General features: G+C 36.6%; 1 protein-coding gene across 8 annotated transcripts in view; it reads right to left on the bottom strand.

The window, feature by feature from the left end:
• Nucleotides 1-16102, bottom strand: part of COL24A1 (collagen type XXIV alpha 1 chain) — a 155000-nt gene that overhangs the window by 90574 nt on the left and 48324 nt on the right. For all 8 annotated transcript variants that reach the window (XR_014695611.1, XM_084528203.1, XM_084528199.1 and 5 more), the window contains exons 8-13: nucleotides 11668-11712; nucleotides 9602-9655; nucleotides 8380-8424; nucleotides 6172-6225; nucleotides 5495-5539; nucleotides 2041-2094 (exon numbers count right to left, since the gene is read on the bottom strand). Coding sequence is in view for 7 of the 8 variants with exons in the window: in XM_084528203.1 (XP_084384329.1) it covers nucleotides 2041-2094; nucleotides 5495-5539; nucleotides 6172-6225; nucleotides 8380-8424; nucleotides 9602-9655; nucleotides 11668-11712 (297 nt within the window). In the remaining variant the exon portion in view is untranslated. The remainder of the gene's footprint in view (nucleotides 1-2040; nucleotides 2095-5494; nucleotides 5540-6171; nucleotides 6226-8379; nucleotides 8425-9601; nucleotides 9656-11667; nucleotides 11713-16102) is intronic.

Genomic DNA, 16102 nt, shown 5'->3' with positions numbered 1-16102 from the left:
CAGATTTTCACTCTAGAAGAACACGCTTATTAAAACCTCTGACTGTAGAATTGGATCTCACAGTATTTGCATCATGAAATCATTCCTGCATTACCAAGGAATATCAAATTTGTTACCTTTGTATTTCAAGTGGGAAGAAGAAAACATTTTTGTGTGGAGAAAAAAAACAAACACATGGAAAATTTATATAGATTCCTTAGAAAATAGATAGAATACCAGCTCAGTTCATTGAAAGACCTTTACAAATTAAAGACTACACTCTTTATAGAAAATTATGGAAAATTTGCCGTAGCAAAATCCTCCAGAGCAGACTGACACTCAGGGAACTAAGGGTTTGTTGGGGATGTGGATGGCATTACTCTTAAACAGAACAAATCAGGCATGGCGACAAATGTCATCAGCACACAGGGAAGATAGGAAGAAGAGTCTTCCCTTCAAGCTCCTGCCATCACAGGCCTCCTAAGCAGCCTGTGGTCTCCGCTGCAGCTCAGAAAAAGGCTCTGTAAATATTCCATCAGCATTGCAGACCCCTGCAGCTGCAGCTCTGGCCCCTTGCCTGAACAAGCCCTGCAGGGTGAGTTTTGGGGGAGGAGAAATGTTGCTGCCTGTTTGAGAAGGCAGCAAGATCAGAAGTTGTCTTGATGGATTAGAAGGAACTTGTCTGCAAATATTTGTGTAAAAACAGGCTTCTTTGTACTTAGCAATATGGTTTAGTGGAGGACTGTTAGTGTTAGGTCAGAGGTTGGTCTCGATGATCTTGAGGTCTCTTCCAACCTAGAAATTCTGTGATTCTGTGGGTAAGTCTCATTTCAGATCTAGGCTGAGTTTAATTCTGTTAAAGAATTAACAGAAATTAATTAATCTTCTTCCTCAGATCTTGTGGAAAGAGCATCTCTGCTTTCTCAGGAAACGAGGGAGACTTGGGAGTACAAAGAAGAAGGAAAGAACTCATCTTTTGATATTTTTTGCCAAGCAGCAGGTCACACAACCCCTCAGAGTGCTTTGAGGATGAAAAGCTACGTGCTGGCATCACCTAACATTCCCATAAAGGGAACTTTGCCTCAGTGACCAGAAATAAAGAATATTTCTCTCTTATGTTCCAAAACATTAGCACCAGAGAATAAGAGCTGTAGCAGCAAAATTTGCATAAACTTTTCTAAAATAAATTCCTTATAAGGGTGTCTGGAAAGGACAAGCCTTCAGAAAGGCCATCTCTGCCCAGATGCTGACTCCAGTCCATATCAGAACAGCCTTTAGAGACAAACTGACTGTACTTTCCAAAGGAGCATCCAGCAAGAAGAGCTGATTCAGATAAGTTGCTTTTTTGCCCAGCACTGATTGGTCATTTGCCTTTCCACTGTTTCCACATATCAAAGGAAACTTGAGTTTGCAGCCTTCAGCCATGATTTCCCTACAAACAGAGCAAGTCAGCAAAGCTCCTTTGACAGTAGCCAGTAAAGTAACTTGACTGTGCTGCAGTTTGAATACCATACCACGAGAGCACTTCTCTGCACACTGCCAAAGCTGTTATCGTACCGATTATAATGCAGTAAATGACATACTTGTATTCAAAATGACATAATTGTATTCAGTAACAGTTCAAAGGACAAAATAAACTGTTAAATGCGTAAGTATACGAAAGCTGGGGTTTTGGCACAGAGACAGAATCCCATTTGTTAAGATGATCCTAGAATAAAGATTTAAATAAGAAATACAAAATCATATCTAGTGCACGAAGCTTTGGAGACAAGACATTCATCAGCAATGTAATGAGGACAGTAAGACACCTGATTCTCAAGGTAGTCAGCACCTGCAGAAGTGGAAAATGTGCTCTCAGCAAATGTGCAGTTCTCTTCTCTAATACATCTGCTTACTACAGAACTACCCTAGCACCTTCCATATAAAAGTAGCAGTGCAAAATTTTCCTGTGGACTTCAATACTTTGCTTTTCATGCATAAATCTCCTTTCTGTTTGGGAGAGGAGCTAATATTAAGTGTTACATATTTTACTATGTTAATCAAAACATAATAAATACTTACAGGATTCCCATCTGGGCCAGGGGAGCCTCTATTTCCAAAGTCACCTGGAAAACCCTGAAGCAGAACAGATAATGTTTTCTTTATCCAAGACACAAAGGATGGTCTAAGAGCTTTGTTTGTTTGAATTAATTTTAATCAGTGTGTTATGGCCAGGCAGATTTCAACAATCTACTGCCATAACTGTAAGGTGTGACGTACATAGCATTACTGTCTCATCATTTAATCAGTAGAGGTTCATAGGTTAGTGGTCAACACAGCAGATTTAACTGATTCTCAGTCTGTACACCAGTGGCCAAATTTTTGCAAGGCACTGAAAGTGTACTATAAAATTTCTCACACACAAAACGTGTATTTGCGTGTACGCAAAACATGTATGTAACAGCCTATGCTGTTAAAAGTTACCAGCTGACAGGATAAAGACAAAGATTAACTTTTTTAAACTTTTTTTTTTTTTTTAACTATTTTATCTATTCTTTTCTTAATAACATATTTTGGTTGTATAGTCTACTGCAGGTAGACGTTAGAAGAAGCAGAGTTACCACGACACATGGGAGTATCAATTATAAATAAAGTGAAAAGAAGAATACAATGGGAGTTTTGCCAGCCATCGGGTCACAGATGCAGGCCACTGATGATTTGTATACAACAGGAACACAGCATGACACAAATTAGGAGGGCACTAGATTACCCAGTCATCATAATCCCGTTATCTTCTGATACTGATAAAACTACACTAGTAAGTAGAAAAAGAATGGAATATCAAACAGGAAAACAGATAAGCCTAAAATTGAAAGTAATGTAATAGTACTTTTGTGCAACAAATGTTTTGTTCCATCAGTATCATCATCTAACTTTAGTATAAAGAATATGAAGGACAACCATTCCTATTTTTAATATAAAACGAACTGGTTTTACATAGTTATAGTGGACAGGACTAGTAAATTCTTGGTATAATTGATACCATCTGTTCAGTCTTATTGACTGCTGGTTGTAACTAATTCCATACCGAAGAAAGCTATGTAAAAACATTCTCCCTAAATCTGGTCAAACTATGTACATAAAAGCACTATACATCATACTAAGAGGACTGACAATGCATTCAAAATACTGGAGAGTGAGCCAAATTTCATATTACAAGCACACAACGTCAAGAAATGGGATACATATGCTTTGGCTATGAAGTATTTTCTTTAAAACAATTTTATGTACAATCCAAAATTCAAACAAATTCTCCCGCTATAATCTTTGGTAACTGAAGATTTTGTTCAATTTCAACTGTGCCAAAGATATGACTATTACAAATATGAGTACTTATTTAATAAACCTGATAAGTAGTAGTATATTGAATTTTAAAGGAACGATCTTATCTTGGATATCAAACATGATACCTATCAGTCCCTGGAGGTGAAAAACTAAATGAGAGCAAGTGCAACTGTTTATGCCCTTTTAATATATCCTTAGTGTAGTCTTCAATGCTTACAAAATGTTAAATGAACACGAAATGTTTTATTTACCAGCGAAAGGTTGCAGTCTCTTCTTTTCTTCTACTTTATATTACTTTCCAAAAATAAGAATATTTGGGATTTTTTCTTTTTCTGAAAGGAACTATACCAGTAGAATATTTCTTTCCACTAGCATTATGGAAGGTCAGGTGTCTGACTTCTGACGTTATGCAATTCCCATGCTTTTTTGCTTTAAAACACTGCCCTGCCCCAGAGCACTAGAGTAGTCAACTCTGGGACACTGTGGCAAAAGCCATTGTCATCATCACTATCATTGTCTAAGGTTAAAATAACTGACATTTTCTCTATTTACAATCCAGCAAAGTACTTCTAGACAGGCTCCCAAGTAATTGCTTTCCTGGTTTGTTCCCTACATTAAAGGACTTTAATCAAATAAAGTTTACAAGACTACAAAGAAAGGATGTAGAATGAACCTTAGGGCTGAGGAAAAGACAAGATAGCAGAGGAATAAGTACTAAATGAAGATAATCATAAAGACCGTGCAGAGGTGCTTTTGGTGCTCTGTCCCCTGTGTCAAATCACTTAATTGATCTATATAACTAGAAATCATCATCAGAGCACAAGCTGGCACTAACAGAAGCTGTACTATTGTAAATGAAACAACAACTGCTTACTACAGCATGCACAGCATCAACTTTCAAAGAGTGAAACAAACCACTACACAAGCAATCAAAAGCCTCAGTGAAGACTGAGCGAATGAAATCAAAATGCAAAAGCAGATTTTTGGAATACCCTGCTGCTACCTCCTCTTCCACACTGAGCACAAGCCTCTACCTGCCATCCAGCTTCACTTTCTTCTTGAATGCCACACATGACTCACTGGCACAACACACCGCTGACTACCACAGTGCACTGACAGCACAGACAGCTGTTGCCCAGCACTCAGCTGTAAAAACAGTGTTTGATTCAAATTACAAAAAAAACTACAGTACTGTCAATAAGCACAGAAGCACCCAGTCCTGCTAGCTGAATAATTAAAAACCAGAATCTTACTTTGATGAGGTATAACCTTATCAATTTGATGGCAGCTTCAGAAAGAGCAGTCTATCAACTTAATGACGCTTTCCTCTGCATGACTTTCTTTACACTAGAAGGAACTCTACTGAAGTTTAGTGACTTTTTTTTTTTTTTTTGGCTGGTATTAGAGCACACAGAAAACAAAACTTAATTAACAGAATCCTCCACAATTTTCATACTATACATCAATGGTCAAACGACAGCAATCACACTACTACTGCCGAGCATGCTTGTTCAACATGGTAGATGAAAGTCATCTGAAGCACAACTTGAGTGCACAACTGCAGAATGGTATCTCAGTTTCCAATCACAGACCACAGGAGAGTTAAAATTGGAAACTCCTGGATAGTTTCAAAGACCTAAAATAATAAGGTTGCAGTACAAAACAAAAGACTTGGCATTAAGGATACACCACAGGAAGTATGTGAACCTTGATTATGTATACTTGGCAGATTTGTGTTTATTCTCAGCTGTAGAAATATATTTTAAGTAAAAGACAGCTTTAATTTACCATCATCCAAAAATATCATACATTAGAAGCAGCTGATTTGCATTCAAACCAACACCAAAATCAGACCTCATAAAACTTCCATCATATCTGTACCTTGAGCTAACACTAATTTTACTGAATATATTTATTTGTTTCTGTCATTTTTTTTAGCCCTCTGGCAGCTGATACCAGTACCCATCCACAAGGCACATTATATTGAGCACTCCTCACTTCAAAATACCTACTCGTTATACCCTGCAAGGAATTTGCAATACTGTGAAGTACTAACTGGAAACAATAGAAATATGTGAAGAAAGATGTGAAGAAAGTGAAGTTAACTTTTTCAGCTGATTAAAGTCGCAGAGTAAATTACAGGTACATTTACATTAGCAGTAGAAATTGTAACAAGTGTTAGCAGCTTTACCTGTCTCCCTTTAGGACCTCTTTTTCCACGGAAGCCTGGAATGCCCTGAGAAAGAAATAACCCATCATAACTGGGTTTTCTTTTCTTCATCAGCTTAGAGTCAAGTAATTAAGCCTTCTTTTGATTAGAAAAGACAGCTTGAGAAGTACCACCATTAAAAATAAAAAAAATATGTTGTGCAAAGAAACAGCGAGAAAATGTCCTCTAACAGGGGGGCATAGACACAAATTGTGCTTGTCTTTACTTTATCCATAGCAGAACTATAGCAGAACTATAAAGAAAGGCCACATCATGCCTCCATTAAAGTACATGGCCAGACATCCTCTGTACTCAAGAGAAGCAAGAAAGAATTTGAGCAGAGTGACAGAGATTAAGATTTCCATGACCATTTTTATTGCAAACATCATGTGGCAACTGACAAATATTACTTATTGATTGAAATAATGATTGAAAAAAAAACCAAAAAACACTCGTTATACATCTCAGTGGCTCTAATCCTTTTATACCATTTAATTTCATCAATTAGACAAGTTTGATGGGACCCATTCATGTAATTTCCTCCACATCATTTTTGCTTTTAGACCAAGACTCAAATGAATGGTTACATGCATTTTTCCCCATTCTAACATATATTACCACCCAAACATTAATATTTCATTGATATTTCATTAACCTACCCTTTCTCCTTCAGGACCTGTTTGCCCTGCTACACCTGGAGGTCCAATGAAACCCTGGAAACACAAGAACAATTCAGTGCTTACAAGGCTGCTTCGTACCATCACTGCTTGCCCCTTATTATTTTCTAGCTGTGGGTTCAGGACCCAGGGATTAAATCCAGGCTCATTTTAAATTACCAGTTAAATTTAACTGACTTAAATGTGTCCAGGATTTATTCTCCAGCTAAAAGCAAAAACAATTCCCTATTATACAGATACCGAACAAATTAACAAAGAAACATGAGGTGAGTGTTTCAGTAAGTCAGACCAGCAGAGACTTTATTTGAATAAATGAAATATGAAAAAGCTGCTGATATTAACCTTATTCACAAAATGCATCAGAAAAGATGTTCCTTATCTCTAATAACTTTGTCTGACCATTGTTATGTACAAGTGTCCACAACAGTTTATCTTGTCATAAGCAGAATATTCTCCTTGAAGTGCAGTCACCATGTATTTCTCTCCCACTTTCCTCTCGGAAAGTCAAAAATAGATCTTGTATAATCAATTGCATGGACATTGAAATATGCTGTTGAAATGACAGTACAATTCACAAAAAAATAATAATTATAATGGATTCTGCATTAACAGATTCAAACAGATTGGAACAAAGTTATTGTTAATTACGAAAAAAAAAAATCCCTGGCTTTTCTACTTCTCTAAAAAAACTCTTTCTCTAAAAGAAACTCATTTCTTTCATGATAAGGAAGGCACTTTATTTTTTTTCAATAATTTCTTAAACAGCTGAGAAGCAGACTATAGTTTTATTGCAGGGATGTTCTAAACTTAAATCTTTAAAGATACTGTGCAACATGTGGCTACCTTCATGGTACCTCACAGTTGTATAACTCAACAGACTACGTCATCATTTTTATTGAAGTTTGCCTGTAGAAGCCATATAAAGGATTTAGTCTTAAGACCTGACAGGTATTTCTCTCCAAAATTAGTCATACCTCTAAACATTGGCCATTTTTAGCTTTGTGTCAACAGACAAGTACTAACTTTTCAGGAAGTAACTGGGATCACTTAATACCTTGTTGGTTGACAGAATGAGACAAAATGCAGTCACAATTTGTGCAAAAATAAAGTGAAGAAATGTAGAAGAGATACAATCCCTGAGGGTGCAGTATGTGTTGGCACTTGATCCCAGCAAATGCATTTTTCCCATCACTTTAATGAAAACTGACATCAAAGATATCCCCACACCAAAAAACAGACTTAGTTTAAGAAGATATTACAGGTAAAGCCTTTTAGTAATTACATTTAAAAAATGGGGCAAGAACAAATCTAGCAACACAATAAGATTATTTCAGTAGATGCTTGAGAACACAGCAAACTGCTCAGCAACCTGTACAACATAAGCCCTGTAGAGCTGAGGACCTGAAAACAGCTAGCAAGAGACCCCTGAAACCCCTTATATGCAACCTGCAATATGAAAATTTCTGGAAACCGATGTCTACTGCCTGATGGTGAGTCAGGCTCAAAAATGTTTTTTTTACACACAAGCATGTGTATATACGCCCATGTGCCTATTTAAAAACAAACAAACAAAACACACAGAAAAAAAACAACAAAACAAAACAAACAAAAAACCACCATGCTACTTATTTTACCTCCAAAAGCAATCAGGAGCAAACCCTGAATCAACAGAATGTTAAAGTTCGAGCCTTCAGTCCCTGCAATGTGTGTGACTACAACTGAACCATTCTGAAATCTAAAAAACAACCACTTTTATGGTTTTTATGTGACAGGACTGTTTCCCTTTATCAACTTCTGTAGCTGTTGCAGACTGCAAGTGGCAGATACATCTCCCCTTCTTGGCAGTTTCAGTTATGGAAATAATGCTTCAGGCAGGAAATGTCCACTCTATTACACTCCCAGATCTCACACTCCCACATTCATTACTGCTTTACTTTTCTTGTCTATATGCATTCCAAGTCAGAGGAAAGGCATCGATGTGAGTGTTCTATGTCTCTCACCATGAAAAAAAAAAAGGTATCTTCTTATTTTGGAATATGTACTAGGATCTGATTTTCAGGTTCTGTAAAGACATAGTGGTTCACTGTGCATACAACCGGCAGGGATACATGAAATTCCCCATACCCTTTCTTAAGTACTTTGTGCGTGAAAATAGGCATGCATGCCAAAATGCTTAAAATCTTTACTTACTCTTGCACCTTTAGGACCTGGGTTACCTTCTGGTCCAGCTAAGCCCTATTAAAAAAGACATGAGTTGTACTTAATTTTAGATTCCAGTTCTTTCAAACAGAGCATATTTGTTTATAGTATTTGTTAACTACAAGCTGGTAACACGTTCTTCAAAGTGATTAAAATTGAAGAGGACATCTATCATCAAGCAGCACCCTAGAACCACGCTCAGAAAGGTCTCCTGTTAGTTCATGGCTAAATCTTATACAATGACCAAAACTTCCTTTACATTAAAATTATTTCTTCTCAGAGAAAATTTTTTCCAGACTCAGTGATCTCACACGACGGTGACATAATTTCACAGAGCTTTTCATAAGCTTTTATATTTGGACACAGTTCCATTTATTTTCAAGCTAATGTCTGAATAGTATATGTAGTCCAAATACTCTAAACATTTTATATGATTCAACACAAACATGTTACCATTCATTACAATATAAAATATTGTAATGGAATTTTTAAATATATAACCATTACAAACCTAACTCAATAAAATGCTAAAGTATTGGGCAAAATCACTCTTCAAGCAGACATAAAAACACCAAGTCAATAGTTGAATTTGGCTCACATTTTTATATAGGGAAAACAATGAATATTTCAATTTTACATCTTATTCATGTTACTGGACTGAGGTATCTGTTAGCTTACATAAATACTGGTTTATTTTTTCATATAAGTGCTTGTGTTTATAGAAAGCTGTTTTCTGGTTTTGTTGGTTCTCTTTCTCAATTATCTGAGTGGAAAAAACTTTATGTTTCTCTAAAAGGCTGAAGAAATAGTTTCAGCAGTGAAGCAAATACACTGGGGCAAAACATTAGGAACTATACTGCAATAAGCGGTTTCCTATTGCTTCTAAACTTGAAATACAGTTAAAAAACACAGATCTACAAGAGATTTACGCAGGAATATACAGTGCTTAGACATTCAGTACTACAGTAACATGATTTTTGTGCATCAGAAAGGTACAGCATTACGTATTGAGGCCATCCAAGTTTAAAAGGCCACAAGATTCAACATTACCTAAAGGCATTATTTGTGAAACAGATTTGTTTCAAGAACAGATTATGGGATATAGATCAATACATTTATACTCTTAATTCCAGAAGAGTTAGATATGATACTCTTGAAAAGAACAAACAAGAAAAAAAACAACTACCAAGACATTAGTTAATAGTTACTGCACCTGCCTGCCAGGGTAACCCACTGCCCCAGTACTGCCAGCCAGGCCTGGACTTCCCTAAACAGAAGAAAAAAAGAAAAAAAGATACAGAAACAGCAAACAAGCTTAATGTCAGGTTTACAGTTCAATTGTTTTATCATTTTTCTTTTAAGACTTAGTCATATGAAACAGCTTAAGCTCACCGAAAAATTGCTTTTTGAAAAAGTTACACAGCAACTACCCAAAACTTACTTGTCATATATAAGTAATTCCATCAGATGCATATCCTTAAAGTCTTGTAAGAGTAGTGTAAGACTTTGTGAAATACAAAAGTCTACTACTTCCACAGTAAAAACACAGAAACAACTTATGAAAGTAGTTGAGTAGGGCTCAGGAGACAGATCCTTATAGCAAAGTAACTGCACTGGTCTTAGCTATATTTGAACAAATATGTTAAGTGTTTCATTAAAATAGAATTATTCTGTCCTTACAAAGTCAAATTTCTTTGCATTCTCCAGAATCAGGTCAATATAGCACTGGATTAGTCATGAATGCATTGAGCTTCTCTCCACCTCCTTCCTCGCAATCAAATCTAAAAGTCAATCATGTTTCTGTTTTACTACTTAAAATCTGAACAACCTCCTGTTTTCAGAAATCTCTGCTTTTCTGAAATGGTGCCATATGCTATGGTGCTATCACCAAGACATGGGAAGCTCCACCTACGTCTGTTCAGTTCACTTTATTTTATAAAAGCCAAGTCCATAAACTGCACTGTCTCCCAGCCTGACCCTTCCACTCACCGTCATATGTCAGTGTTACTATAGCTATAGATCAGAACTTCCTCAACCATTCACAGCTGATTTATGGTGAAACAGCAGCCACAGAATGGAGAATTCAAAAGTGCAGAGGCAAAAAGGGGTTGCTGTTTATTTCGTTTCAGTGAGCTGTCACTGAAGCAATTCTGTCACTTAATTTCAACTAGTAGTGATTCATCTTCTGACAGATGTTATGCTGTGGAACTGGCATCTGTGCTCTCCTACTTCAGCTCAAATGGAACTCAAAAAAAAACAACACGTGTGCATGAAAACAGCTCAAAAAGCAGTAGAATCATTTTATTTACAACTTCTCTTTTAAAATTCTGCTTTGGTTACTAGCTGTTCAAGGAATTCAACAATTGAAAAATGCAGAGGAATATCTGTCTTTGCTATATAAGCTTCTAAAAACTACAGACATGGATAGGTGCTACAGATGACAAGTAATTGGTCTAACTCATCTCCTTCTCCAGACAGATCTGAAAATACCAGCAGTAAGAACTACTTGTAAATTAAAACACTGTCCTCTAAAGTGCTCTCTTAAAAGAGAAGTCAGAGTACTTTCTAAACATTAATCAAGGAAACTATTTACAGTGAGGTTCCGTTAACCTCAAGGTTAACTCACAGTTATCACAGAAAAACACCTTTGGGCCTAATAAAAATCACCACTCATTCAGCAAAGATGGCAGAAGGTGGCTAAAAATAATTTAAGTTATGGATGATGTTCCTGAGTTTTTATCTCCCTTCTGCTATCATCTATTATCATCATCATTTCACTTTCAGCATTGTCCAAAAGGGCACTCATGTTTCCACGTATCCTGTTGTTAGGTGCTTTGTTAATGCTAACATGATGCATTCGTCAATTGGATGTCTCCAAAAGGTTGTTTCTTGAACTGACATAGAAGAAGTGAGAAGAATACACAGTATAACCACTTCACTTTCCACATGTTAAGAGACTAAAGAAAAAAAGGCATTAGAAGCATTACATTACAGGTTTTGAGAGAATCTGAACTGTGCCTCTAACAAGAATTTTATACCAGCCCCTGCCAAGCCAGCGCGGCAGTTGAAGAAAAACAAACTAGTCTTTTCTACTTCATCTAGATCATTTTTTCACCACTCTACGTAATCTGATTCTTGGTCAAGAACTATCAAGTATTTCCTTAACCAGTCAGTAATTTACACTGATTGACTGCAGTGAAGTCTTATATTTGATTGTGCATTCTGCTATTCTCAAGTTTTCATCTGAAGAGTAGAGTCTACCATGTTTTCACCACTTACCTGCTCACCCCGTGGCCCTTGCAGTCCTAGGTAACCCTTCTGACCCTGCAGGTAGAGAAACAGACATGTAATAAATGTAATTAAACACAAAAGAGACTTTTTCTTCTCACTCCAATCTCCCTTTATGGGAAAAAAAAAAAAAAAAAAAAAAAAAAAGAAATCCAAACTTGTTTGCCTGCAGCATTAGTGTGGTTTATATTTAGCAGCTCTCATGGAAGCCAACTTCAAGAAAAGGAGTAAAAAATCTTCACGGCAGTGTAGATAATTTCAGGATATCAGCATACTTAAAGACAGTTCCAGACTTGTGCTTTTTTAAAACAAAGGAGTATATAGGATGCCTTCCCCTCTGATTGCTGAAACTGCAGAACTGGATTTGGTCCAGTTTATTACTTTGCTCCAAATCCTTGTCATAATGCCCTCTCTGCACACAGCAGAAAGGTGGATAGGTATCTGGAGTCAACCCAGACTGTTCTAGGACACCTTAAGGAAGACAGACCTTCCAGGACACAATACTTTTTAAAAATTAACTTATAACAAATTCCAGCTCTTATTATACTATGGAGTTCATATCAGTGGAGAGAGTAGCCTGTTCCTCATCTCAGAAATCTTTCCTGTGGTGCTGGAATCATGAAACCGTCCAACTTTACTCTCTGTACTTCAACCATTTCAACCACATTTTAGGTATTAAAGATATAAAAAAAAAAAAAAGAAAAAGAAGAAAAAGAATTAAAAATACACCTGGAACCTGCTATCAGCCTCAGTACACTTGAAAAGGAAACCTTCTTGGATGTCTTTACACTGTCCCAAACATATCCAAACAAGCTGACCAAAATGAGACCGTAACAGTTGCGCGATTGATGCAGAAGCCAAGCGTCTGGTCTCCACATCCCTTGCAGAGGTACCAGGAATACACAAGCTTCTGTCAAACTTCAGCTTTGGGATAAGACCAAAACAATCCTCATTACATATAGAAATCTATCACAAAATTGGCTTCAAACCCATTGACTGAGGAGCAGGAGTGCCTTGGCTGATGTGGAACATCTGGCTGCCTTGGGGTATGGTGTTGCTTATTAGTAGAGATTGGGGGTAACATGACAGACCCGCTGTAATAAGGAATTCTGAAACAATTTCAGAAAACTAGGTATCCCCCCATTTTGGATAAGTTTCTGCAGGACAAAAAGAGTACCGCTGCATGGAATTAATTATCATATACAAAATTAAAGGACAGAATGACTTTCCTTAGTGATAATTTTAGGTAAAAGAAGATAATGACATCTGCTAAGCAGTTTTACTATTATAGGATTGCTTGAAGAATCTTGGTCCAGAAGAGATGTACTCATTAAGCGGCCCAAAGGCTTCATTTTCTCAAAACCCAACACAGCAGGTGTGTCCTTTCATTTTGTTAATCACACACAGGACATTGTCATTTTGAGAAACTATAATCTATTCTGGTTTCAATCCTCTCCCATAACGTAAGTCTAACTTACATATGCTATCTTGTATCTAAGAAAGCCGCTCTGCATTGCTGTTGTAGGGAAATGAAAAAATAAAAACAACACAAACTGTAAGAGAGATACAGGGTAAACCAATTAATCTGATCTTGGATAAACCAGTTAATGCAAAATATTCTAATTTACTATATTAATGCATGCTTAAAGAAAAAAAATGATTAAATTGCTAAAGCAGAATTAAAAATGCCTGCATAACCCAGTAACAGATCTTCAGATTTCAAACTGTGCTTCAAAATCCATTACATTTATTATGGTTCCAGTCCCCTCTATATTTCGTGAGTTTTGCCCATTTTAGAAGTTTACACCCTCCCTATGATCAACTAAAATAGGTGTTGTTAGAAGAACTCTCAGCAGTTTATTATTTCTGTGCAAGGGAAAAAGGAAAGCAAGTGCTGTCATACATGCAAAGACTAGAAGAGAAGTTTGTCATAATTTAGTTTTAAAGTGGGTCAGTTTAGCTGAGTGACAGCTGCATGGACAATCTCAAAAGGCGGCACACAAGGGAACTGTGAGATGAAGAAGCCCTAATTACCATGTGCATGTTTCTACAGAACACCACCTTCTGCAACAGGAAAAATGCCGTTATGAACTTCTGTTTTAGCGTAATATGTCTATTCTCTTATCTAAACTTAACACAGTCCTAATTCATTTTCAACTCAATGCTAGTTGGGAATGAAACTAAACAACACTAAAGCAAGTATTTAAAAATTCTAGATTGTTCATTAGTCCAGGTTCATATTCTTAAGCATGCCCGTATAAGCAAGTCCCAGTTTGCTCTGAGCTAAGATGAAAACGAACAAGACGAATGCAAGTTCACATGTATTGGTTCAGAAAACAAAATACCTCCCAAATCCTAACACAGATCAACACTTCGATTTAAAAGATCAACGTGGAAGTGAAAGGTTTGAAGCTCTGAATTACAGCAATACAGACTTCAAGCACATTACTAGAACACCGCAATTTGCAAGAATATTTCTATATTACAGAATGATCCTTACCACCAGCTAACAGCAATCAGAGAAGCCTTCACGGAGAGCTTAAGTGTCTGTCTACCATATGCCCAGTGCAGCAGAACCCATACCGAGTGAATTCTGTAAACATGAGCACCGTCCTTTCTGACAAACCTATTCCCCAGTACGCTGTCAGAGGCGACTTGTCTGTCTTTAGAGGTCAAGTAGGCTCTTTTTGGGAGGAGGAAAGAACGAGGGGGCTTCCACCCTGGTGAAGTCTCTGCACTGCTATAATGAAAGGTTTTTAAGTGCTGATCAAAGAAAACTCCAGATAAGAAATATGTGCAACTGCTCTAGAAACAGCGTTCTCCTCAACCTTATTCTGAATTTCCAGCCATCACTTCTGTTTCAAAAGATGCCTGAAAATACAGCCTTTAAACACTTCATAAACATGCAATTTTCTATTCTTATGCTAGAACAAATTTGGAACAATATCCAGGGGAAAAACAAACAAAAAAACTACCATGAACTGAGCACAGCTTGGCTTTTTATACTGTGTGTTAGAGGCAAAATAAATGTCATATTTTATATGTAGCCACAAGGATACATACTCCAACACATGGAGTGTAATGAAAAAGGTCCATCAGAATAATCTGTTTCCACAGTCCTGATTATTAACATACTTTTGTTTTAATGTCTCACAAAAAAAACACCCTCCGTGTATTCAGCTTTATCAAAAGAGACACATCATTTTATAGTTATAATACAAAACAGTAGTTTACTTGTGCTATTGTACTGCACTGAAATTTTTTTTTCTTTTGTAAAAAGAATCTTTCCAAGAACCTTTCCTAATATGATTTACTAAATTCAGATATTCAGGAGAAAGAAAAAAAAAAAGGAAACAAGATCATATGGCTTCTCAGAAGTCATTCAGATAAAATAATAATAATAATAATATGGACGTTGGTCTCAAATTTCCAAAACATGTTTTTGTATAAGCACTGAATAACAAGGGACAAAGTCCAGAAGCAGGGAAATTCCGATTAGAAAACTTGAACACAATTTCAGCCACAGTCAGCGACAGCCTAGAGCATGCGTGCTAATGCCCAGCGGAGGGCAGCAGGCATTGCAGTGTACCCAAACCTCAGCTCTCCAAAGAAAAACAGAAAAACAATGACAAAAATCAACGAAAAAATGTAACTTTCATGAAACTAGCATAGATTTGTATTACACTACTAAAAGAATATCCATTAAGAACTGTAGGCTTATTTGCTATCAAATATCTCATGGTTTAGAAACTGTTAACAAAAGCCATCTGCCAAATATCAAACAGAATTTGTGACACCATTAATTCATATAAGACTTGCTTATCTTCCTTTTTAAGTGGAAGACAAAGAATATCAGAAATCTGTTATTTATTCAGTACTATGGCAATTACCCAGTAGTACTGGGCTACAAAACAAAAATTGAAGTGCTTTTTTTTTTTTTCCTGCAGTTTATTCTTGTATCTGGTTTATTTCACAGCTATTTGTGCTTACATTCCTTTGAAAATTATTTCAAAGATCACAATAAGCAAACAACAAAAGGACTAGTCTGATAGTTACAAACTGGTAAATGTGCTATTAAAAAGTGATAAAGATCAATTATTTAAAACAATGAATTGTGAGCTTGTCATTAAAAAAAGGCAGGCATGAAATACTTTTTAACGTTTACAGGCTTTCCTTACCTGAATGCAGGTAGTGCATTCAAAATCTGGTGTTCTTGCAACATAGGTCAGGCAGAAGTTAACTTAAAAGTGGTTCTAATTAGTGTCTGATGTGTACAACATGGTAACAGAGAGTAAAGTTTCCAGTGATCAAGTGATCACAATTCTCCACTGAGTCTCTAAGCCTCAGATAAGGAGTGAATTCTTGTGGCAGGAAGAAAGCATGACGGCCATGAGATTTTCATTTCCTTGCTCCCAAATGTTAGTCC

The sequence above is a fragment of the Aythya ferina genome (genome assembly GCF_964211825.1).
Source record: "Aythya ferina genome assembly, chromosome: 8".
Lineage (NCBI taxonomy): Eukaryota > Metazoa > Chordata > Aves > Anseriformes > Anatidae > Aythya > Aythya ferina.
The sequence above is the reverse complement of the archived record's forward strand: the minus strand, read 5'-3'. Positions and strand labels throughout refer to the sequence as shown.